This window comes from Perca flavescens, chromosome 24 (assembly GCF_004354835.1).
Source record: "Perca flavescens isolate YP-PL-M2 chromosome 24, PFLA_1.0, whole genome shotgun sequence".
Lineage (NCBI taxonomy): Eukaryota > Metazoa > Chordata > Actinopteri > Perciformes > Percidae > Perca > Perca flavescens.
The window spans coordinates 9,435,768-9,463,052 of NC_041354.1; the positions used below are offsets into that span (position 1 = coordinate 9,435,768).

The following is a 27,285-nucleotide window of genomic DNA, read 5'->3' on the forward strand; positions in this document are numbered from 1 at the left end:
CACACGCAGAACGTACGCTGGAGTCGGCGTCGCTTCAGTGTGCTCCGAGGCACTTCTTTGAGCTCGGGGAGCCGACTGATCAGTCCGACGGTCGGCCGTCGGTTAACTCAGCCTTCTGTCCCCTCTGGGTTGCATAGAAGGCTGCATGAACTCAGGATACACAAACACAGGCACAAACACTGTTCCACATACTAAATCGCAAGGATTAACTACACAGAAATACACACTTTTATACATTCCTGAGGTCGTCTTCACACCCAAACATACACTCAGAGCCTCAGCCAGATTTTCTAATTAAAGGCAGGGTCACAAGGGAGACTTAAATATGTACTGTAAGCTATGTACTTCACTAATGAACCTCTCTATCTGCTCTGTGTCTCTCACCTCTCTCTCTCTCTCTCTCTCTCTCTCTCTCTCTCTCTCTCTCTCTCTCTCTCTCTCTCTCTCTCCTTTGCTCCCTTTCGGTCAATATCTGCCTGGGGGTCAGACCATTAGAATGTACGGCACAACAGCCGTTTGTTGAAGGCTGTGTGGGTGTTATGTGTCGGACAAAGGGCTTCCTTGTGTGTTGCTGTTCAGGGTATTTGAGTTTTACAGATGCAGAGGAAGGGTGAAGTGTTTGTTTGTTTATCCTTGTGTTACTTTTCTTTTTTGAATATTTTTGATACAGTGTGTATCTCCTGAGGACGAAATAGCAAGCGAACAGCATATCAGTGTCAATGTGAGATACCTGTTTCCAATGCAGCCAGTAAACACAGATAAACGACAGCACTGTCATTCTCTGGTAGCACATCCTGAAGGATTGTGCTCACTCGAGCACGCCATTTACGTCTGTCCTTTTGTGTGTGTGTGTGTGTGTGTGTGTGTGTGTGTGTGTGCGTGTGCGTGTGCGTGTGTGCGTGTGCGCGCGCGCGCACACCCTTGTTTATGTGTACTCGGCTCTGTACTCTCAGGTGTGTGTAGCTTATCTAACATAAAGGTCCAGTGAGCATAATGATGTTTCTCTTTAAGTTTTGTCCCCATTCTGTCCTGAGTTCTTATCTCTTCACTGGCACTTGCCAGCAATTTATTTTATTTTTATTGTTTCACTTTCTTGCCAAGGTCAGGTTCAGCAGGATCATTTAGATGTTGACTTGTCATCGGTCTGTCTGTAAATCCATCGAGTAAAGCAGCTGCATTGGTCTATGTGACTTTTAAGTGAAAAGCACATCCATCAAAGGTTGTTCCACTGTTTTTTTTGCTTTATTTTTTCCACCTTGGTTTTTATCTGTCAGCTGTAGAAAGTTCAGTTCAGGCGCTGATGTGTTCTCAGAGGCAGTACTTTGTGGATATTATCTGTCTGCCCGTCAGTCTTCCTGTGCTTTCAGGGGTTGTCACTGCAAAGCAAAAAATAATACAGGTGGATTTAAGAAAGGATGAACGTGGCTTTTTCTTCCCTTTTTAATACCCAGCTGTGGTGAAAATGAAACCGTTCATCATGGAATTAGCTTCAGTCCGAACACCAACTATCTGGCATTATTAACGCCTGTCTGTCTGTCTGTCTGTCTGTCTGTCTCCACAGCGATCAGCGTCTCCAGGCGCTGCGTAGGGAGAACCAGCAGACCCGAGCCGCTCCGGGCTACGATGAGCTGGACGCCGCACGACGCAGGGTCCTGGAGCACGACCCACACCGGGTGAGTGTGCATGCCTGTGGGTGTGTAGCCTAGCAATGGCAAACCGTTTTTTTTAATACCAGGAAATAAGTTTGCATTGAGTGCTTTTTTTGCTTCTTGCCCCAGACATCAATCCAAACGCCGTGGAATGATTGACATGTACGGCAAGACATAAACCCATACTGGGCAGTAGTTTAAAAAGATTGAAATGTTAAATGTGTCTCCAGAGCACCCCAGTGTTCCTGTGAGCCCCGCTTGTTTTCCCCTGTGCCTTTCTCAGGCTATTTTCAGCTCTCTTGTTAACATTTTGAGATGCTGTGTGCCACCGAGGCGGCGCCCGCTCTCCTCATTTAGTTTATGGAGAGATCTATTAGACCGGTGACATTTCCATCCACCTTTTCCTTTAGCGCTATACCCCAACCTTGTCCCTTACTTCCTCTCTTTCCACATTTCCTCTTTATTATTGTCCTTGTTCCCTCTTCCCTCTCTTTCTTATTTTGGCAAGTACAACAATGGGCTAAAATTTCACTGTAGTTGCCTCTCCTAACCGAGCTGCGCTGCTAAATGTCCCTGAACCTGTATTGATCCTGCCTCAGGATTCATTTTGTTTGCCTCTGTACACTCCCAGACTCAGCATACTCACCATGGAAATCAATGGCCATTTATCAGCCAGTTTAGAATGCGAGCCCAAGGATGCAGAAAATCACACTTTGATCCGAAACAGAATCACTGAGTCTTTGCGAAGGCATTTCCTCCGCGCGAGGTTTCTTTTTCATTAAATGACACAACTGAGCAAAGAGAGGGGCAGAGGCAACTGGGAAAATACAGGATGGATTTACTGACAGCATCGCCGGTACCCAATCACCTTACACAACCTGCATCCTGCTGTGCTCGTTTTCTTCGCTTATCGTGGTCTGTGTGTTTATTGAGCAATGAAGCTCTGCTGAAAGCCAGTCTTCATTAGGCACTAGCAGACACGCACCACGGTTGCTTTCGTTGATGCCCAAAGGGCTTCGGCAGTCATTACACATCCCCGTGCAGCATGACTTTCTGCCATCAGTTGGTCGTGGAACTCTGATGCAATTAAAGCGCAGCTAGTGTGAGGAGCAACCTCTGATCTGATTTCTTTTTCACCCAAAAAAAAAAAAAAAAAAAAAAAAAAAGCAGTGTCCAGGGTGAAAGTCAGCGGTGGGTTCCTCCCCTGAGGAGCCTGATAATGAAACACCCCACTCACAATCTCACACACACACACACGAGAATAGAAACAGTAAAACACCTGGGAAGTATTATTGGCTACAGAAAAAAGAGAGAAGATGATAATGGAATGTTGAATTAGAACGCAACATGATTGCTGAAGGATATTTTAATCTAACATATGAAAATATAGTATTGCAACTGTAAATCCCCCCCCAAAAAAAGGACAAACTGAAGCTTTTCCAGAAATTTCCTCGGCCCTGAGTAGTGTCTGCAATCTTCACACACACACACACACACACACACACACACACACACACACACACACACACACACACACACACACACACTCTCTCTCACACTCTCACACACACACACACACACACACACACCCTGTAGGGAGATGACCACCAAAAGAATAAGCAGAGACATGAATAGATTTTCTTACCACAGTCTGTGCTTTCGTACTCATTTTTGTTGATGTTAACTCGGGTTAGTGTGTTGCCCAGAGTTCTCCATCTCTAACGATGACATTGACAGGAACAAACACAGGCACAGGACACACATTTATGCCTCGCAGACACACACATACGGCATAGTGGAAGGTAAGCCTCCATTATCTAGACTTACAGAATCACTTTTTAGGTTGCACAAACAAGATTACATTTATAGTAATCGTAGAAGAGCCATGCATCTAACTATTTCTAATAAGTTCTTAGTAGACATAACGAAACAGAAGCATCCTTGCTGTGAGTATAAAAAATGTCTGTATGAGACTAGAATAAGGCATAAAAGAGTGATTATGTTGATGGTTGATCTCCTTCATGTGCTGACAAATTTGAGTTGACCGTGTCCACACCTTTGGATTCCCCAGGATATTACTCCACACACATTTACCTATTTTTATCTCTCCGTGTAACAATAGCGTGAATGCAAAGCACTTGAGCGCGGCACTCATTTGCTTGCTTCGGCATTGTGGTATCAGCCTGTTAGCTGCCACCGCCTCCACCACCTCTATGAGCGCCTCGCTGCTCTTTTATGCACAGCCATTTATGTAGCCTTGAATGGTTAAAAAGGTTTTTCCAAGCTCTCCACGCAAGGCCATGAGCACCCTTCTCCCTCTCTGAGTGGTGTGTGTGTGTGTGTGTGTGTGTGTGTGTGTGTGTGTGTGTGTGTGTGTGTGTGTGTGTGTGTGTGTGTGTGTGTGTGTGTGTGTGTGTGTGTGTGTGTGTGTGTGTGTGTGTGTGTGTGTGTGTGTGTGTGTGTGCGTGCGTGCGTCCATTTACTCTCCTTAGCTAGAGGATCCTGGGTGACACACTAACCTAAGCTGACGTAAACAAAGGGATAAGGAACAAAAGGCGGTAGTTACAGTATCTATTCATATCTGTGTTTATTCTTTCAGCAGTCGTTTGTGGACATGATCTGGAGGTGGAGTTGTGTGTGTGTGTGTGTGTGTGTGTGTCTGTGTGTCTGTGTGTGTCTGTGTCGAGTCACAATTGAAGTGTGCGTGTGCAGCTAAATCTGGTCTTCAAAAAGGACTTCATGTCCCTTCCTCATTTCTCTCCACTAACCCCTCTTCCTCTATGTCTCTGTCTATCTATCTGTCTCTAATTTGACCCTTTCCCCCATGTTCCCTGTCTGTGGATAGGTCACACTTGTAATTATGACAATCACACTGTCTCCTTCTTGCTGTCTATTTTTCTCTATATGCTAATGATAGGTTCTCTGTAATGTCTTGATGGCCAATTAACCCACAAGAGTGCATGAGCCATGTATAGACTTCTTTTGTTCTATAAGATGAGTCAGAAATAACCTCTTTTTTTTTTTTACATGAGACACTTGATTGTTGTAGGGACTGATATAGTTCTTCACTCAATATTTCAATAACTGACTGCAATAGTTGAGTTATTCAATGTCACACTATATAAAGTCATTTTTTAACTAGTTTCCATAAAGTTAAGGGTCTCTTGTGTCTTGTGAGTGAGACAGATTCAGATAAGAACGGTCAAAATGAATGCGGCAGAGGCCAAGCTATCCCGTCTATATGTATAGTCCCTAGTATTGGTGAAGCTCCATTAACGCTGGATCCTACATTTCCCATAATGCAGCCAGTACGGTAACATCTTTTCAGTACATCCCCCCCGGCCATGTATTTTAGACTTCACACCTCAGTTTGCAACACATACTTACTGTTCCTGAATTTGTTGTTCAAGTTCAAGCCCAGATCACCTTTCTGTCTTTCTTTCTTTCTTTCTTTCACTCACTCACTCACTGTTGGCCTATTTGCCCCCTAGTGGTCATTATAATAAAAGATGATGTCTATAGCTGATGCTGCACTCTCTGACACAGCAAACATGCGGGGAGCTTCACATTATGCGTCTTTGTTTACTGTAGTCCTGATTGCATGTCTATGGCATGTTTATTATAATGCAGATGTACTTTATGTGCATTCCAGCTGACCGTGCATAACATGTGACTCCACAGTGAACCAGAGTCTTGTTTAGCCAGTGTAACAAAGACCCACACCAAAGGCACACGGTTTAGGAGAAACACACACACACACACACACACACACACACACACACACACACACACACACACACTCATGCATCTTATCTCAACTCATTACCCTGTGAATCGTAAACAACAGTGGCAGCCCATGTGACACCTTAATGAACACAGAAGTCACAGAAAACCACACACTGAACTACACACTCTGAGTCATTATAAGACACACACAGAGAGACGCTCACACAAGTCCAGATACGACTTGTCATCCGTTGCGCAGCTGTTTTTTTGTACTTCTCTCTAATGTTGTGTGTGTAGACATCCATCACCTTGATGATATTTTAATGTCACATCCTCAGGCTGTCTCAATCTCTCCCGCTCTTTCACTTTTTCCTCTCCCTCCCACACGTCGGCCATCACTTCATAAATAAAAACCCCCACATCATTAAGTAAACACGCACCAGCCTGTCACGGTGATAGATGGCTTACACACACACACACTCTCAAAGACGCGCACACACAGGCACTGGTGATCTGTGCGGGATGCTTCATGCCCACAGGCAAAAGCCCCTGACGGGTTTCTGCGCCCACAGTCCTAATGAATGCACACATATTCATCTGTGAACTTGTTCTAAAAGCTCACTTTTGGAAAATCTGTGTTGAAAAATAAAGTCAGAAAGTTATCCTCAGCAGCAGATTTCCAAATGTGGTGGTGTAACACTTAAAATGTGTCTGCAGGCCCTTTGTGGTTAGATATTGATATTTTGTTTTGTTTTCTGGTGAGATACGTTGGCTCCCACTGCGCCCCAGTGACTGGCCACCACTGCTTTCTCCTGACAAGTGCCTCCTCTTACCACACACCTTCTGCTGTGAACAATTCAGGCTCTCTCTGCCTCACTCACCGAGGACACACACTCACACAGAGCATGGGGTGTAATGGATGTGCTGGCAGGCTAGTCCTGCTGTGTGCCTACTGTTGGGAAAGCTGCCACAACAAAATGCTGTAGCCCAGCAGAAAGCTGCTTATAAAACAAGAGGGGGACCCAAGGGAGAGAAACTGGAGAGAGGAGTGAGGGAGCAAGTAAACGAGGGAGAGAATATGAGGGGAATGGGAAGGGGAGTGGCAGCGAGGCCGCTAGTCAGAAGGACAGAGAGTGAGAGGGGAACAGAGAACTTATGTGTTTATGAGAAAGAGAGCGAGAACACGACAAAGCAATAAAGCAGAGTCGAAGCAAATAAGACTTAAAGAGACGCCTTAGGGGGAAGATGGGTTGGATGAGAAATAGCACATCTAGCAAGGGAAGCTGGCTTGGCACGAAGAGGAGAGAGATGGGACAGAGGAACTGACAGACACATGGAGGCATCGACATAAACGACTGAAGGAATGGAGCGGGGGAGGAAGAGAAAGATGTTTTCAGGTGGTAGAAAGGACGTTGAGACTGAAGCAAGCATGGGATGCCCTTGAACATGATATTACATCTCTACCTAAGGGGGCAAAAGAGAAGGACATTTCCCATTGGGAGCATCAAGTTCAGCTGAAATTCTGCAGCATACATATTTATATTGTAAATACATGTTCTGTGCTCTTTTAAGGAAGCTTTGTTTCTTTGTTTCCATCTGATGCACCCCCCCCCCCTCTCTCTTTCTTTCTCCCTCTTTCTCTCCACTCTGTGCTGTCCAATCAATTAGAAACTTTTTCAAATAAACTGTTAAAAATGTCGATTTACAAAAGAAGATGAATTTGAGAAAGGGAGTGTGGGAGGCCGAGATGCTAGTGTGTGCATATGGAAGAGAGCGAGGGAGAGAGCAGCTGGGCCGGGGGTGTTTCTCCGAAGGAGGCTGCACTAATGTTGGTCTAATGTTAGTGTTAATCAGGTTAGCATATGCCCTGTGTGTTGATTGGAGATTTTACTGATGCACCTGCCATATTTTAATGAGGAAAGTGAGAAGGATGATTGGCTGACACACACCATCACTCAACAACCTTTCTGTCCCTTTCACTTTTTTCCTCTCTACACACACACACACACACACACACACACACACACACACACATACACTCAAAATTCCCATGGGAAAAGCTGCATTTGAAGCATCCAAGAAAGTTGGATTAAGGCCCACTTTCTATATTTCACGAACAGTTTAGAAATGTAGCGTACTCTAGACTGACTTTGCACACACACATGTCGTGCACTCACGTATTAACACAAAAGACGCGCACATGCACACACCCTACATATAAATGAGCGTGACCGCCAACTGAACATCACACACACATTTTATAACAGACTTTTAAGAGGTAACATACCACAAACACATAACAGCACGCAATCCACAATCAACCATAAAAAGGCAACATACCTGCGCACACACACACACACAGAAACACACACACACACTCAGTCACCATCAAAGGGCTGCAAACCTCAGCTTTGGCCAAACTGAAGCTGGTTTTCAGAGTTCATTTCTCTGTAGGAGGCTCCAGCCAGATCCATGCTGGCAGCTCACACACACACAAACCTTTTGAGGAAAATCTCGTAATACAGTAATTACAAGAAATGCAGTCTCTTGTTCCTGGTTTCCTCATGATCCTTTTGCCCTGTGAGGTAGTTGAAGCCTGTGCCGATCAAAGGCTGCCCGTCCTGACTCACTGGACCAGGCTCGGTGCTATTCTGGCCCGTATAATTACACAGGCCCCACCACAAGTTAGTGTTTGGATCATACACCCCAGAATAACCCTGAACCCTGCTACTGTGAACAGCTACTGGAAAACCGGAGGAAAATAATAGGGGAGGAGGCAAGAAGTAGAGCTAACAGGAGATCGTGGAGGTGATAATTATAAAATGAAAGTCGTGCTGCAGAGGTAATTCCTCTTTACAAGCTACTTAGTCCTATGTTAAGTCTCGCAAGATAATTGTAGGTTAAGGTACTTGACATCAAGGTGAGTTTAATCCATGTTTTGCAATTATTAAGACCTTTAAATGTTCCAGAATACGGCACATTATCTCAATAGGATGCTTTGTGACCATTTGTGTATTGATTGTTTGCAGGTAGGAGTAGAGACAGCGAGGAATTTCATACTTTTTGACCACCTATATCGTTTCATGTCATCTGCTCTTTGCCGTCGGCTCTCACCTCGTTGTTTGATTGGCACACACAGGAGCGTTGCCTCTTTTGCTCGTTCAAACACCCAAGGCCCAAGCTGAACTCTTGCTCACACTCTCAGGAGACAAAGACAAGAGCGAACATATCCGTCCGCCATTATTTTTCCACCCATTGCTATCAAGAGTTTTCACACACACGTCTTGCACCTTTCTCTCGCTTTTCACTTTGCAAAGTCACAATGAGCGATTCCGTCCACGGACTCCTCCTCTCTGTCCTTGTCTCCCCAGCTCATCCCCGAGGCTCAACACACTCCTCGCCCTCTCTCCTCTCTTTTGTTTTAAGTAACTTCATTCCAATGCTACACAGCAACCGGGTGAGGATTTTTATTTTTTTCCCTACCTCGTCTCCCTCCTCCCCATCTGGGGCCTACAGAGACTTATTTGGTGTCTGTCTTTATCCCCACAGCTTGTCTCGGGCCTACGGGCAGAGTGTGATCTGTCTGCCAGTTGATAAAAATCTCCCATTCTGCTCCTCACTCGCACCCGCTCCCACTTCAAAGCTCGTCACCAGTCTATGTTTGAGTTAAAGAACGGTCGGCTTTGAGTGCGTGCGTCTCTTTGCGGAGGTCAGACTTTAACATCTTACCGAAAATAAATTCATAGTCTAAATCATTTTTCTCTAATTATACAAAGGGCATTTTGTTGTAGCAATATTGGGTTACACTTTACTTGAAGGTATATACATAAGAGTGACATGCCACTGTCATGAACGTGTCATAAACATTATAAACCGTCATAAACGTTTATGACATAACGCTTCTGTCATTAAGTGTCATTTGGTTTTTGTCATGACAAGTTAGGGTTAGGGTTCATGTGTCATGACAGTGTAATGTGTTCATGACACTGTCATGTCACTCTTATGTAGATACCTTCAAGTCCTAATCAGTTTTTCCACACATTAATATCTTAATCTTCATACACGAATGTTTTGGAAAGAAATTTCCTATTTATTTTTTTTCCTAATTTTAATATTTTCCATTTGTTTTATTTTGCATTTGTGCGCCTCTGCTTTCAAGCACTAGTGGAAAACGTAATACTCACCTTTGACTATTAAAAATCACTGGCTAAATATGAACCAAAATGAAATTCATAAACAATTTACACACACATGAGGACTAACACAATTTGCTTTAAGTTATTTCTTCATTAAATGCTCATATTGTCCTTATCCACTCACTGTTTTTTGGTTTTCCGTTGGCAAAAGTTGTGGACAGTACATAGTACCTGGTACTTTTTTTTTAATACCACTCGGTCAAGATTCCAAGTGAGCTGAGCCGATACCAGACAGTAGAGTTTAAACACCACAGACTACTGATTAGTCAGAGAGAACATTGGACATCCTGCACAAACCCGAAACACGGAAACACGGCATTAGAGCCAGTGGAACCACGTAAACCATTACACTGAAAGGCTGGGACATCAAATGGGCCACTTCACCATCCAGAGAAGGAAAGCCTGTTTGAGACAAATCTGGATACTTATTCTCCGTCTCAAGTGCGTCACACAGACAAATCCTGACAAACCCTTTAAAACCAACGGAGCCCACTCTGGAGGGTCTGGAGTTCAAACGCATCAACCTCACAACATATGCAGCAGGCCATTGGAGGCCATGATGAGCTGGATTCAGTCATCAAAAGCCTCACTGGTGGTGGTGTCAACCCCCACGTCCACAAATGTGTTCCTGTAAGGAGGGGCGACTGAAGCCTGAATAACCTGTGCTATGGCGATGGCGCCGTCACAGAACACGGACACGTGACTCGACAGAACCGGAGGGAGAGCTGTGGGAAGATGTGTTGGTGATTTTGCAGCTTGTGTGTGCATCAAGGCTGTGCCAAGGCTCACACAAACACAAATTATGTGCTACTGCTGTATCACAGCTTGGTAAAAAAGAAACCATACAAACTGTCTCTCTCATACTCACACAACCTATGACGTACCTTTCAGGGCATCACAACCTGGTGGGGGAAGAATGAAGCCAACCACGCACATGCACACACAAACTCACAGGGGTATTTGGATGTTATTTCAGCGATCAGTGGGGGGATAAACAAACCCACAGAGGGGGAAGAGGAACAGGGACACGGCTCCAGTAAATAAACAACACCCCATGGCCACTGCCATGGCCACACACACGCTTACACACACATGGAACAGGTTTAAGATGCATGTTGATTAGAGCTTTATCTGGTAACAGAATGCACACACGTGCAGGTTCACTTTCTACCGTCTAAGGCAATTTCCCGGAAGTCTAAAAAGTCACTGATTTGGTTTGGTGGCTGTTTAATTAACATGAAACCTAATATTTTGTTTCCACTCATAATAACCCAATAACAGTTCAAGTGCTTAATGTAACCGACCAGCCCATTCCACGTCATCCTGAAAAGTGATGTAAATCTTCCAGTCACAAAATGTTTATGGCTAATAGCCACTTAAACAAATCAAATTCTCTCTTGGGTTGCAAAACATATTTTTGTCTGTGTGTAAACTCGTTGAGTTTAGTTCGAGTTCATGCAAACAGTTGAAAAGGTTAAACCAGAGCGAACTTATTTGGACAGATAAAGTAGTCTGCATGGAGCGTGGTGAACTCTGATTTATCTAATGCAGCTTATAAACTAAACAGTCTTTCCATTCTACCTGTTGCATCCTCGCATGGGGAGATTAAACCGCAAACCCACACACACACACATCCAGTCAAAGTCCGAACCCAACTGTATGTTAATGTAAAAAGCCATTCTAAGGTCAAGAGTTGAGGCCTATACAAACACTAACAATGAAGACAATTACCAGCAGATTGGCCTATTACCAAAATAGACTGCATTCCAGTCTGAGTGTGTGTAACCTTTGCCCCCCTCCCCCCGTGTGTGTGTGCGTGTGTGTGTGCGTGTGTGTGTGCGTGCGTGTACCATCTGCTGCTAACGAGCTCAGAGTGAGCAGGGTCCAGGTGTGGGAGTGTTTAGTGTACACTGGGGGGCAACTGAGCCTCCTGTCTGAGATACACACACACACATACACACACACACACAGCTTCCTAATACAGCATAATCTTGTGTACCTATGGCTTACCATGAAAGAGGTGCTTTTGACCTTTTCGAGAAAACACACTTAGTCAGGCCAGACAAGGAAATTAAGGCAGAAAGACTCTGGGAGTAAATGTATTATTAAAATCCTCCTTTTTTGCTGTTCTTAGACTCAAACTACATGTTAAGTGAGATAACAACATCCACCCACCATAACTCTTTAGGGTTGTAAATGGCCTAATAACTTCCTCTTCCTTCTCCTTTGGTCAGCATACAAAAAAACCATAACTTATTTATGTTATAAGATACTGTAAGATCTTTGAATGCATTGAAGGATGGGACAGTGATCTAACCCAACCTGTTTCACTCCAAACACAACTTCTGCAGGTCCCTCCTAACTTGCATTGTGGTGACATTAAAAGCTCTCTAGTAACTCTGGAAGTGCTTTTACAGAATCTTACAATATAGTTCTGTATTTATTTACTCCTGTGCCAAATCTTTAACAACCGTTTTACTTTCTGTGCCAGCTCAATTCTCTCCCTCTCTGTCTTATCGGTTTCCTCTCCTCCCATGGCGGAGTCGGCAGGATCTCATCACAGTGATTTTTAGGGTGGGGGCGGATGGATATGGGGTGGGTTCTGCCTCATCGTGCCAGTCGGATGCAGGGCATGGGCTGAGGTTGCCAACAGGAGGTGGGCATGGGGTGCCAGTCAGAGGCTCCACACTGAGACACATGCTTAATTAGCATCCAAGATGGATGTAGGGAGTAGGAAAAGGATGGATGGATGGAAGAGGAATAGATACAGGAGGCTAATTATGCCAGTTGAAAAGAGGCGGCGAAGGAAAGCAGTTTGGAGAAAAGGCAAATCTGAGCATCTCAGTCACGGGATGAAAGCCCTGCTCAGGCATTGTGTCAAAGCACTTGGACTCTCATTTGAGCTTTATTGTATATATGAGCATCGCAAATTTACAGCAAAGCCAAAAGTGATCCAAGAAATTCATTTCCTGAGCTCCGGCAATACTTTCTGATGAATGCGACAGCTGTGCTGCTCAAGTTAGTGTGTGTGTTTGTGTGTGTGTGTGTGTGTGTGTGTGTGTGTGTGTGTGTGTGTGTGTGTGTGTGTGTGTGTGTTGCAATGCGTGTTGCAATGCGTGTCATCTGGCACCGTCAAGGCACGGCTTTCTAATTTGGAAGAAAGGAAAAAGTGACTTTCCGCTCATTCACACACGCATCAAGCATTCTGCCTGAGCGGTTTGTCAGCTGGCGAATGACTCGGCACAATTATACACTTTATAAGAAAGATTGTTCCTGATATGTTTAAGATCATTTTCTCTCCCTGATGACAAAGTATTAAAAGCAGTCTGAAGATCTGCTGATTGTAACAAAGTCTTTCAGTTTTCCAATTTTCCCACATGACACTCATGAGAAATAGGAAATTCCCTATCGTGTGTCTGTGTGTGTGTACTGGTGGTCTGGCATGGAGTCCAGAGAGAATCTGGCTTTCTGTCAGCTACTGTCTGCTCAGGACATTAACTTTTCCCCTGATAACCACTTACACATGCCACATACAGTACATATTCTGTAGATACACACAGCACTGTAAATGATGTCACCAGGTTCAGGATGAGGACATGAACTTGGCGTGGTGTGCAAGGAATAACAAAGTGTGTGTCATCGCTCTCCACCGGAGCTGTAAAGACTTTTTGGTCACTGTAGGCCTCAGAACTCTAACCTGGATGAATTTTATATTGCGAGACTGAGATTAGTTTTGTGTGTGTGTGTGCGTGTGCATGTGCGTGTGTGAGAGGTAATAAGCAAATCAATCAGACCAGTGGCTGCAGGCTATTATGTTAATACAATCAATGGACAAATAATTTTACTCATTATATCTAAACACACATTTCCTCCCCTCCTCATCATCCTCTTCCTCTTCCCTTCTGCCCCCGCTTCATAATCAGAAGATGTATTATGCCTTGTTCACACACACACACACACACACACACACACACGATCTTCCACCTGAGTCCCAGCTTCTTCCTGAGACTAATGTCCCCTTTACCTCATATTATGCGTCTCTTTGCATAATGTCCCCTACCTAAGGCACACGCACCGCCATCCAAAGATAGAGCATTCACTTCCCGACATCACATTAAACCTGCGGCACAAAGACACACGGCCTCCCCGACTACCACAATATTAACATATACATACATACATACACACACACACACACACAGGGACAAGGTCACTTGATAGAGCAGCAATGCCTCTGATGTGCTTTCACTTCCTGGCTCCCATTCAGAGACATTAGAACTCCCTACATTACAGAGACATGCTAATGATATCTGGTAATGCTCCGCTGCTGCATTGACATGCACAATGAGTTTAAACTCATACGTTCGTGCAAAACACAGCGATGGACCGGTCCTGCCTGAAGTCATTTAGACTAGTTTATAGTGTGATATTAAATTCTGTGTATGTGGGTGTCGCTTTGATAGCCTGGATCAAACGTATCACTGTTTACCTCTTTAGATTTCCCTGTGTGTATGTGTCTGTCAGACCTGTGATTGCTATCTTATGTACACACATGTACATGTCAGTTTATTGTATGTGCGGCTGCTTTGGTGTGTTTGGCCAGCGCGCTGGTGTGTGCATGTTCCGCTACAGTGGTGCATGGTGTGTTTGACCGATGAAATATCCACTGGGTAAACAGCCTGTGTTTGTATGTGGAAACTCCAAGCCCAGAACCTAGATTATAGATAATTGAAACGGTATGCTCTTTCCTCTCTGTCTACCCCTCGTTTAACCCCCCCCCTCCCTCCCCCCTGTATTGTCGTAACCTTACACCATGTCCACACTTACGCAACTACATTTGACGGCACATCTTTTTTTATCTACATGTTAGCCTTCGATCCACAAACCACTTTTCACAAGCATGACGCATTTCAACACCTTAGATAAGTCTCTGAAACACCATTCTTGGTGAGATATTCCCTCATTTTGATGATGGTGGTTGAGGGCGCTAACTTTTTACTTTAAAATCAAAAGATTAGCCCTCATGCCCTGAATGAAATGCATTCGTTATGTTTCTCCACTTTTTATTTATCCAGATTTTTCCTGCAATTTGTCACCCGTCTGTAAGTTACCATTTAGAGCAGGAGGCAACAGAATAGAGGTTTATCCTTCTCAGACGGAGTTGGGTAAAGCTGTGACTGTCCTACTCCCCGACCACATGATGCCTTTAATCCACTGTTTGCCAACAAAAGGAGAACGAAGGAGAAGAGATTTAGCTCTGCTACTGTGGTGTTCCAGTGTGGACCGAGTCGTTTTCATGTAAACAGCGTTTCCATATTTATCCACCTGAGCGTTGACGTGGCTTTAGTCAATTGTTTCCTGGTGTGCGGCGATGAGAGCGTGAACAACCCTCTGCCCAAAACTGTAATTTTCTTCATATGACTGGTGTGTTTGCATGAACCGTACACACACATGTTCATCGGAGGGGCACGACGCTTACATGTGGTTACATGTGTTTATGTTACCACATGTGGGGCATTCCATGAGTTCTGCCGCTCTTTTTTTTTTTTTTTTTTGTTCCCACTGAAACCACAAGGCTGCACACAAACACTTGCAGGCTTTAAACACTTAATGTACATCCGCTGAGTTGAAATATTACTGAGGTTGAACATATAGCCAAAGGGATATATGTGTTCTTCCTCAGTAGGCCAATACAAACAGCAAATCGGCAAACAGGCTAACACATTGTTGTTTTCATCAGATCTCTACCTGACTGAATTTCCAGTGAGGGAGGTGAGAGTTCAACACCTTGCTCAAGGGTATTTGGACTGTTGAGTGACTGAACCTTGGACCTTTTTTAGTCTACATACTTAACATTCATTGTCCTGTGTCCCCTCACAGATGGCACCCAGAGGAGCTGAGTCTCGACCCGTGCCTCGCTACGAAGAGGTGGGCCAGCAGTACCCCACACACCCCAGGTGAGACCTGTGTGTGTGTGTGTGTGTGTGTGTGTGTGTGTGTGTGTGTGTGTGTGTGTGTGTGTGTGTGTGTGTGTGTGTGTGTGTGTGTGTGTGTGTGTGTGTGTGTGTGTGTGTTGTATTCCTCAATGCAGTAAATGAAGGGATAACTTCTTGCCACTCCCTCCCTTTGTGTCTCCATCTCTCACACACACACACACACACACACACACACACACACGGTACAGACTAATCCTCCTTAGAGCTTATAATTAAATCTGGAGTGTTTGCCTTGGGAGTGTCTACTCATCCCAGGAATAGGAGTGTTCAGCTCTCCAGAGAGCAGGGCACAGGCAGAGAGGATGGTTAGCTCTTATGAAGGATGTAAAACCTCTAGTGTGGGTTTAATGGAACTGCACTTGTTCCTTTATATTTGTTTAAATGTTCTCATTTCAAATTAGGCATGTGTACACACATACCTCTTCACATTTCCCAGCTGTGCTGCAGCATACATACATCAGTCCAACCGGACCGGAGTATTACCTGACTTGTGCGCGCGCGAGTGTGTATATGCACACGCTGAGCAAACGCCATCTTTGTGATGTTCGCGGCCTCAACAGCTAAGCGTGGAGTGGCGTGGTGCGAGGAAAAGCGAGGGGAGGAGAATGAGGAATAGAGGGGACACCGGGATTGAGAGGAGGAGAGCGAGAAAAAGAGAACAGTCATTTCACGGGTTATTGCTCCTCATGATATGACAGGCACCAGGGAGCGCAGACATCAGCCCTGGCTCAGGGGAGGACGAGACACACTGAGAATCTGAGAGAGAGGAGGAGGGACATGACCAAGCAGCAGAGGGACAGAGAGATTGGCCGACTGTAACTGTGGAGACAAACCCAAATGGAGACAGACACACAAAGGGAGACTTGCATGATCTTTGACAGCTCAAACTATACTTGCGTACAGTAACACAGAGAAAAGAAGTCATGCCATCCACTTATCGAAACTTTCCTCCTAATAATATAAAAGCAAGTCCGGAAAATTGAAAACCTTCCCAGCCATTCAGATGAATGAATAAGATGAAATGAAAGTTGTGCTTGTATTTTATTGCTATGAAAAAAAAGACCAACCATCATCTGTTCCAGCTTCTCAAATTTGAGGGCTTGCTGCTCAATATCATTCAAAATTAAATTGATTTGGATTTTACGTTTTTGGTGAGTCAAACAAGGAATTTGAAGACATCAACTTGGACTCTGGGAAATCACGACTGGCGTTTTTCTCTATTTTCTGCCATTTCCAGTGTTGTTCTAATGTGTTCACTGCATATTATTAAACTGAGGCTTTAATTAGCACTAGCACATTTCCAGTTCTGCAAATTACACATGATGACAGCAGGGTCATTTTTCTGAAATATTGGACTATATTTAAGCAATGAAGTAGTAGCAGCAATCATATTCTCTGACTTAGGCATAAAAATAAGAAGTCAAATAATGGTTATTACCTCAAGAAATATTGTCATAGTTGTTTAACTGTTGTTCATCTCCTCTTTGAAGTATTTTTAGGCCCAAGACCCATATGATCATCTGTTTGAAATGCATATGTTACAGTTAACATGCTTCTGGGGACATTTGCCTCAGCAGAAGAGCAAAAGCACGAGCAACAAAAGGCACAGGGAAAGTGCCAGATAGAGTTTGAACACTATTCAAAGTCACATGTTTGTGGTCTTGTGTCTTATGTTTCTGTAAAAATAAATCACGGCTCCTCAGTACCCCAAAACCCCTCAGACTCCCCCTAGCATAAATACAGAGGCGAGAGGAGGAAGGGACGCAGATATATTCCGGTAATTATTATTATTTTTTTTTTTCATCGAGGGAGAAAAACAGGAGAAAAGGAGCGAGCAGACACAGCAGTGAATTGAATGCATTTTTCAAAGTGGAGCTGAACTTTGTGCAAAATCCCCCCGGGGGCTGCCATTATTGAAAGCCATTTCCTCTCAAAATGAGTGCGGCTCCACCATTGGCCTGGCTCTCATTAGCATACATTTGGCCTGCCTTTGTGTGGAGCCGGCTGGGGCTGCAGCTGGAGTGGTGGGAGTGAAGGAGGTGTGTGTGCGGGCGTGCGTGCGCGTGCATGGATAGTACAGGAGATGTAGCGATGCACCTCACAGATGGGAGCATATGGAGAGAAAGGAAAGATATGAGTCAGAAGGATGGGGATGAAATCGAGGCAGAATCAAGGCGCTCAGGCAGACATTTAAATATTTCACTTTCAGTGTTGTGTTTCTACATTTCAACATGTCCATGCACATTATGGCTCTACTAATGTAAGCACAGTATGCTGTGGTCTTTTTAATTTGTGTTTTTCAAAATCTTGGTGGAGTGTTGTTGGAGTTTCAACTTTTCTTTCTTCCATATGCCTAAGTGATTTTGACTTTTTGTAAGCTTTAAGGAATATAGTATATTCCACTTTTCTCACAGTCAAACAAAATGCCCTTTTAGTTTCTTACTTTCTTGATTGTATCAGAAAACTATTTTCACCACAATCTTGCAGGCCAAAACTTTATTATGCCAAGATCTGTCTGGCTATTCCCACCTATCAAATCAAGAGTTTCTTTGGACCTGAAGGGGTGGATGCCAAAGTAGCAGGGAAAGAAAGTAAACCTCAGCCTGGGACCGAGTGCCGAGAGCTACGGCACGGCAGCCAACAAGAGAAGCTGAAGTCTGGGAGTGAGGATTTGGAAAGAGGGAAGTGGCAGCGTCGAGAAGTTTGCCCCAGGGAGGGTGTTAGTGCTACTTTGGCTCTTACCTCCCTCTCTCCATTGGCCATTAACGCCGGGATGCAGCTCAGCCTGCGGATAGGCTCTATGCTTGGGGACACACACAAACACACACACACACGGCCATATGGAGAACATTAACATCATTACCAATTCAAAGCAGCAGGTCAGGGGCGCAGCGACCCAGCCCCGGGTTATCCAATCAGAGCACCCCCTGACCCACTCCCCCAAGGTGATTGGATTAGGGGGCCGGGTTGGCGCGGCAAACGTTGCTGGCCGGGGCTGATAATTGGTTGATTAATGTGAAGCCGATGGCCAGTGAGTCGGTGAGCACACACCGTACTGGCCTCGTGAAGCTCCTGTCACATCTGGACTGTGGAGATGACCCACTGAGAAGGACGCAACGTGTGTGCGTTTGCGAGTTGCAAAGGTCTTTGCAGGTCCATTTGGTTCCTAGTAACCAAGACCTAACATAGCTGTTTGTTAATTCACAGCTGATCCTTTCTGTTTGGGTCTGGGTCTGACTGTCCTCGGGGTCCCTTTCAGATCTGGTCTCCTTTGAATGGCTCTGGTCAGTCACTCGGCCCACCCATTTTGGACTCCTAAAGACATTTAGCAAGTACGTCTTTTTGCGTGTGTGTTTGCAGTCATACATTCCAAGGGGCCTCTCAGGTTGGTCGTTTATGGAGTGACTGAATGCTAGGTGCTCTCATCAAGCACTCTCTCCTCTTTTAAAAAAAAAAAAAAAAGCGAGGGCAACCTCTTGATTGTCCTCAGCATGTTGAGTATCCTTCGGTATGTGGGAAAGTGTCCCTTAAGGACTCCCACCTGACCTTCCTCAAAAAGTGCACACACTTTCTCTCGCACTTGCCAGTCTTACAGCCACTTGGACTTCTCCACCATGTCTCAGCACATGAACCGTTTCACCCCGGGCTGTGTCTGCTCAGACCCTAATGAGCCATGTCCAGGCTGGACACACCTGGCAACACAGAATAGAAAAGAATAAATGACTCAGCCCTCCTCTGAGTGAAAGCAGTCTGTTGATTAAAATAGTATGAATAAATAAGGAAACGTGAGAGGAATATTAAAAATGAGAAACCCTTCTAAAATTTACCCATTCATTTTAGCTTCGTTGTCTGATTTTGTCAACTGGAAATAAGCTAAGTTATTATTTTAGTGCAGTAATATTGTAAGTGCGTGTAGTTTGGAGCTCTCGATGAATCCGGATGGCTTTTTCAAGGTCAGCGAAGAAATCATATTTTCGCCGCACTCGCCCAATCTTTATTAAAACCCAATCCTGCTTTTCAGGGTTTCACAAGTGATCAAGTGTTCCCCCTCCCCCCGTTGCTGTCCAGCTGTCGAATGACTCACTTTAAACTCACCCAACTCAGTTAGAGTTATTGTCTCCGTAACTCATTTAATTTCTCGGGTCCTGGAGAGTCCTCCTTCACAATAGTTTTTTTGCGTTTGCCTCATAACAGCTGCTGATGTCTTTCCAGGACCCTACGTGATTGGTTTAAAAAGTGATGTGACCCCCTCTTTTATTGTTAAATAAGCAACCCAAGCGCATCTGAAGCAATGTGCGGATTATTTTGTTTGATTTCCCGAGAGCTGTCCTGACCCTTTTGTTATTTGCGGGCCCTTTATGAAGGAACGGGCCCCGTTGGTGTGCAGAGACAGCAGTGTTTGTCCAGCTAACAGTATTTGTGCACAGACGCAGGAAAATGTAATGGAATCAGCAGTAGGAAATGAAAGAGCTTTAGCCAGCTCTGTCACGCGCACAGCTAAAGGCACCAGTGGCTCTACCTGTTTACAATAACTCTCTCTTCCTGTCCTCTGATTCCATCAATCCTTTTTTGCATTTTTTGTGGCTTCTGTTTATGTCTCTCTTACGTCTCTTTGTATCTTGTCTCGCTCTCCGTCTTCCCCCTTCACTTCCATTCCTCTCTCCCACAGTCTCCCAGGTCTGTGTATGGAACAAATAAAACCATGGCTTTATAAATAAAACAAAAGATATACACTTTGAGGCCTCTGCGCTCTCCATGAGCTCGGTGAGAAATACAAAAACTGTCATGTACAAGTCTGCATGACATTCAGTCCGCAAATACAGATGGACGGGCAGCTCCGTGGAAGAGACACAGGAGTCAGCATGAATTCAAATGTTCTCTACTTTGCAAAGAATATAGAATAGAATAAAAAGGCATACATTAAACTTAGCATGAACTGATCTGAAAAATGTAATATGATTTGTGGCGAAAAAAGTTTCTGTATTACTCATCTGTTTCTGTCATTAACTGTTTCTGGTTTTTCCCAGAACATCTCTATTACATGATTATTCTCCCTCTTGGAGTACTAGAACTAGTCCAAGAGGTAAATCCAAGAGGCCTTTGACCTCCTCAGTAATGGCTGCATGTACATTTGGTGGCCCTGGAATGTAAATTTGTTTGTACTCATGCAGTCATTTTGATTCGCTCTGGATTAGAGCAGCAGTTAAATGCCTTAAATGTAGTACAACTCATTAGAATCAAATGCAATAGAATATTGTAGAATAATTGATACAAGTCTTGAAGCATGACATCACTAAAACGATGAATGAGTCATTAAATGTAAATATGAGCTTTATGGGAGAGTACCTATTCTTAGTTTACATACAGGCTGTTTGACCTGGTGCCTCCCGTCTCTCCTCACCTTCTCATTTCTAACCGAAAGCCCCCACTTTGCAGCCGGACCCACTGCTACCTGCCACTGCTACATTACACATTCCTCGTCATTGCCCAGTATATAGTAGCAAAGAGTGTAAACACGGCCCCATTTAGATTAGGCACGTGCGTCTAGGTGAGAGCCAATTTCCACTGCTGTTGTTGACATAGCCTGGTTTGATTAGCAGAGCTGCCTCGGCGGCCAGGGCCAGAGTGGCTAATGGCTTCCTCGGCTGCGGAGCCAGCCGGACCTGCTCTGTGTCTGTAGCACTCATCTAGCACAGCGCCATTAGCGCTATGACTTTGTGTGCGTGTGTGCGTGCAGGGTTAGGACAAGGATGAATCTGGAGAATGCTTCACAAACTGACTATGTCAACTTACTGAACATACTGTATTACATCTTTTACATAAACACACACAAATACACACTATAATTGATGACCACGTTTTGGCTCTGGCTACAATTTATCATCGATAGACTGCAGCACGGTGGTATTTCCAGCTACTTTTTTTCTGCAACGCCGCTGGTATCTCTCCACAAATTATGACACATTAAACATTTTACCCAGGAAAGTGTGTGCGGACATGCATATGAATGTCTGTTTGTGGGAGTGTTTGGCAGTGTAGTGCGGCAGCTGTTTTTCTGCAGAGCAATTAATGCATTTTGCATGCAACCCGTGTCTGGTCCTCGTCAGTTGACTAACAGGTGAGCACATAGCTGGCAGATGTGCTTACATATGCATCTGTATGTTCCCACATTAATGAATGAAATGTGCAAATGCAATTTAGGTGAGTGCAGTTCAGTGTTTAAGCAGTTGCACTCATTTGTTATGCATGTTTGTGTGAACAAAGGAAGACACACATACATACATGCATCCTTAAACTTTAAACAGAAGGCAGAGCAGTAAGTAGTTGTAGGTAGAGAATAATGTATACTATGGAATTGCAATTTCCACCACTGCAGATTTCCAGACATCGACGCATAACTAGAAAAGTTTTTAATTTAACTAAATACAACTGTACCATGACTTTATAAACAGTAGGTTTCCTTGAATCTGCCTTATTTATAGCTGCTCTTCCTATATACAGTATATCATTGATTTACATTAGTTGTAAATGTGTTACCCCACACCTCCATACATTAAAATATCATAATATAAGTGAATAGAACATGATTTGAAGTACCTCATAATCCAACATATACTGTTCAAAATTGCAATACATTTGGACATTTTTGTCCTAATATAAATGATGTAAAGCTTCCCTGGTACATTAGCTGTGGAATCCTGCATTTCTAAACTAAAATATTGGTGAATTCATGCAAAATAATGAATTGACCTTCATTGCATAACATAGTTTTAAAGCTCTAAATGTAAAAGCTGTAAACAAATGTATTTGTGAGTGTTTGTGTGCAAGTCTGACGGAGACACATGGTTGTTTTCCAGCTGTTTAGGGCCGGGGTTATTTGGGGGACCAGGATGGTAGGTGTAGGACTCTAATAAGGAGTGGGGGGCGGTTACTAATTTCCTCCTTCCGTTTCCTAGGGGCAGGTGCAGGGTAACCCCCACCCCCTATTCCCCATGTTACCACCATACACGCAAATTCTTCACTGTCATAAAGCGGAAGCTATGCCTCAATGGCAACACACACTCTCACAGTCCCAGATGGACACTCACACATTTTCCTTTCACCGTTGTAATCATATACACTCCCAACACACATTCACAGGCATACAGTATAAATATGGAGGTAATATTCCGTCTGTCGTTTGCCCACACCACACACACTCTCAGAGGGTGGTTGGGAGTGTGGTATATGGTGCTGATGTTCCCGAAGTGTGAGTCCGATGTATTACACGGCGTGTCATTACAGCTTTCCACTCTAGTTGGTCCCTGTGGTTCACATCACACCCTGCACTGCTGCTCTATATAGACCTCAGAGGGACAGATCTGTCTCTCTCTCGCCTGTCTCCTGCTGAACATGGCTCGTCTTTTTACCCACACAGGAAGTCCCTTTTTGTTCTGTGTGCCTCTCCCTGTCTTTACACCATCTCCATTTTCTGGCCTGTTGCAAATCATGAATGCATCCCATTTAAAGGGCAAGTGGAGATTCAATAACATACATTTGCTCAAATAAAATAAAAAATGTACGTATGTAAAGAAATTACGCGATGAATAAGGATGGAAATGCTTTTGCTGGTGAAGAATGATGTTTCATTGCTGTTCTTCGTAAATTACCGAGTAATGTCGTACCTACTGTCACTGCCATGTCTGTGTGTGGGTGAAGAGCAGCTTTGTTTATGATAGCTGTATTACAATATCACTAGTACATTATATAATAACACAGAGAAAAATAACCTATCAAGTACTAATGTGTTCTCGAAAGTCTTTAAATTTTCCTTTTCTGACATTCATTCAAAACTATTTCTTTCTTTTAACATCACTCACGGAAACATCAAATTTCCATTTTTTTTAATTTTGACATTTCACAAGTGTGCGTGAAACTCGCTTGACAGCCAAATGAAAACATGCCTACTGTTTGCATATCTCTTGTTGTCATAAGCTCTTTTTAAGCTAGATTAGCGGAGCACTTTTAATTGACGCCAACCCATGTTTTATTTCGGCAGGAATCTGCCATGTTTGGCATGTTTATTGTAAATCAAAAGCTCTGGAGGAAATTTCCATCCCGTCCTCAGGAAACTGTAACTCACCTGTTGTGTTTTTAGTGGCAGAAGGGTAAACCAATACACAACATCTTTTACATGTAGGTTAATGGTTACCTTTATTTAGTTACTTTTTTGGCGTGTTCCTTCTATGTTTGTATTTCTTTTTCCTTTCTTCCTTCACACTCCTTCTCTTTCGCATACTCATAGCACACAAACTTACAGTTGTTACGCAAGTAAACAAGAGATCTCATTCTGACACTCAGAATATACAAGCGCAACCGTGCACTCTCCCTCTTGCTCGCTCTCTTACGCACTGAGGCACACACATAGTCAAAATGTTTTATTTGGATCCGCTACATTAAATCCAAATTTAAGTAAAATTCAAATACTGTGAACATTAAACATGGTCTGAGAACATTTCAGGTTAGCAAAGGCCCACAGAAACACACACACACATACTAAACACATGCATCTCCTAACCAGGCTGAAGCCAGCTGTTTGACCCAGGGATAAGGAACTCTCTGTGGGTCACTGAGGCCCGTGGACCCCCTAATCCCTCAGCTGCTTGGCCACACACACACACACACACACACACACACACACACACACACACACACACACACACACAAATGCTATTTATTACAAGATGCCAGGACTTCCCCTATTTTTTATATAATGCGTTTACAATATCACATATCATTTTGATGAAATTAATGTCCAACACAAAAACACAAACTTAAGATACTCACCTCCCTTCTGCTCCTCCTGCAAACAAAGACACTCACCTCCCTGAAGAAATAGAAGTACTCCCATATGAGCAGACAAAAGGCAACCCATTCAGAGCTACTACTGCTGGGCGACTATAAGCCATGTCATGCCAGGGTCAAAGGTCATCCAGACCTGTATACCAATGCACTACAGGAATTTATCCTTCATCATTCATCATGTATCCCTTAGTCATTCAGAAAATTAGACAAAGAAGATATTTAATGGTGCTTATTCACCTAAACTAGTACTTTTTATTTTATTTTACCATGAACAGTGGTTAATTGTATAGCAAAGTTATGGTATTTGTTTCCCCTGCATTTGACATCCATAAGTCTCACATTTGCCCACAGGATACTATGTTGACAAAGGATTACTCCGTATTACAGCTATGCCCTTATTATTACCTCGGAGAAGCTAAAAATAGCGCTGTAGATGAGAAAGGAGGAAAAGATGAGGTGCAAAGATGACGGAGGAATTTGAATAACAGGGTGCACAGGGAGGTGATGAAGAGATATTAAGGAGAGAGGCCACAGTGGTGGCAGAGAAGGAGAGGAAGATGAATATTCAAGTGGAAAAGATGGGGAAATAGAAGATCTCAGGAGGGGAAAAAGAAGGAGAGTGATGAGAGAAGAATGGGGAAGCCAACGGAGGTTCCTGTCTGTTTGGGTGGCCCTGAGTCGGGTTAAAGACCGAGGTGTTCCCCCTTCTCTACCCCTGTATCACTCCATCCTTCCTTTCTTACCTCCCCTGGTGGCCTTCACCATTTAATCTGGATTAATGAGGAGGTTGACCTTAGTCTCGCTTTCTCTATCTCTCTCTAGCGCTTTACGTGGAGGAATTTTTTACCCAGACTCCCTCCACATCTGCTTCGTAATTTCAGATGAGATCTCTCTCTCCCTCTCTCTCTCTCTCTCTCTCTCTCTCTCTCTCTCTCTCTCTCTCTCTCTCTCTCTCTCTCTCTCTCTCTCTCTGGCTCTGTTCTCGCCTTTTTTTGGGGTGGGGGGGTAAAGGGGCTTTCTCACCTTATCTCAAGCCTTCACAACGCATGTCTGTCCGTCTATCCGTCTGTCCGTGTGTGTGTGTGTGTGTGTGTGTGTGTGTGTGTGTTTGTGTGTGTGGCTCCGTCTTTCCTGCTCTGCTGAATGACAAGGCAGTGCTGTTCATTCTTGGGACCACCTGTGTATCCGGTCCCACTGCTCTGTTTGGGTGGTCAGGCATCCCAGCCCACTCTACTGATATCTGCAACACACACACACATATATAGAAATTCACGTCACCACAGTCCATGAATATCCTCAAGGGAAGTCCGCTTATGCATGCGCACACACACACATATATACACATACACATAAACACAAGCTGTGTGCGACCTAATCTGTGGTGAGTGAGTCATTCTAATTGGCCAGTCAACAGGTGCTGAGCTCGACTCAAGGGACTGGGCAGAGGAGACGCAGGGATAGGATTGCAGAACAAGGGAGCGGCTAAGCTCAAGGCTTCTGTATAATAACTACAGTGGAAGCCATTGTTGAAGGGTGGGAAGTAAACTTTTAAATATGTTCTGTTGCTCTCTGTTGCTGATTGATATAGTTTAATAATTTAAACCGGAGCCAATTAATGAAAGAGGTAACACTTGCTGTTAAGACCAACAATTTTAGTTGCATTTACATGCACCTGAAATTTCCCCAGTTCGATTTATCCTAGGGAAAAGAATATATTTTATTACACGTAGAATCCATATATTCAAAATCATTTTAAGTCCTACTACTAGATTGTAGGCGATCCCTCCCACCCCGGTCCCCAATTTTGTTTAAACACTCCCCTCTGGCAGGACCAAAACCTCACGGCACAAAAACACTTTCTTCCCTACTGCAGCGTGCCTCATCAACAAGGTCCGGGACCCCTTACTGACTCGACTCTACACCTTACATTAACACTCATCCTGGACTATTATCCCTGGCTATTGCATATATTATATATACTCTGAGCTTTTGCACATCACAATATTTTTGCACACACTGCACAATCCGTGCAATCCGTTATATTGCATATATTTGTTAGTGTCTTTTAACATATATATTTATTCTGTGTGTATGTTCTTGACTGTAGAAGTACTTTGCTTTATTGTTTATTTCCTTTCTAATACGTTGTTTGTATACTGTATGCAACTAACGCACCAAGGCAAATTCCTTGCAAATGCAAACTGCAATAAATCTGATTCTGATTCTACTATATATGGCCCAAAATAGGTAGTGTTGTGGCTTATGTTAAAGTTTGTAATGCCAAAACGTATCATTTATGATGCCGACAGGGCTCATATTAGATCCCCATTTTTAAAAATAGGAGCGTTTCCTTTACAGCTAGGCCGACGAAGACCTGATTTTTAGATTTGCTTACTTGCTCCAGCTAGACATGTGTGGCACTGGAAACAGCACATAAGATGGAAAACATTTGAATTGGCCTGTGAAAGGTGAGCAGCCCTCCCTTTTCTTTTCTCCTCTCTCTCTCTCCCTCTCTCTCTCTCTCTCTCTCTCTCTCTCTTATTCTCATTGTCTCCCGCTCTCTTACTTTCTCTCCAGGTCCCTATCTTTCTCAGTCTCTCTTTCTCTCTCTCTCTTTCCTTCCGTGTCCCCGAGGCCTGCGTGTCGCCTTACCCAGGGGTTTAGCCCCTAATCACCCAGAGCTAGTGGGAGGGAACCGGAGACTTCCAGCTGGCTGCCTCGTTACTGCAGACCCCTGGGACACACACACACACACACACACACATTCCTACACACTCCAGCTAAACACACACACAACCTCATATATGCTTACCAAGGCATTTGGTGTTATCTCTTGGCATCTCTCCATCCACGTACCCCCCCACAACTTGATCC

The 27,285-nt window shown here is 44.0% G+C and overlaps 1 protein-coding gene across 1 annotated transcript in view; it reads left to right on the plus strand.

Annotated features, from left to right (window-relative positions):
* pard3ba (par-3 family cell polarity regulator beta a) overlaps window positions 1-27,285 on the plus strand; it is a 145,307-nt gene that overhangs the window by 116,352 nt on the left and 1,670 nt on the right. The window contains exons 22-23 of the mRNA XM_028571803.1: window positions 1,562-1,673; window positions 15,452-15,528. Coding sequence (XP_028427604.1) covers window positions 1,562-1,673; window positions 15,452-15,528 — 189 coding nt within the window. The remainder of the gene's footprint in view (window positions 1-1,561; window positions 1,674-15,451; window positions 15,529-27,285) is intronic.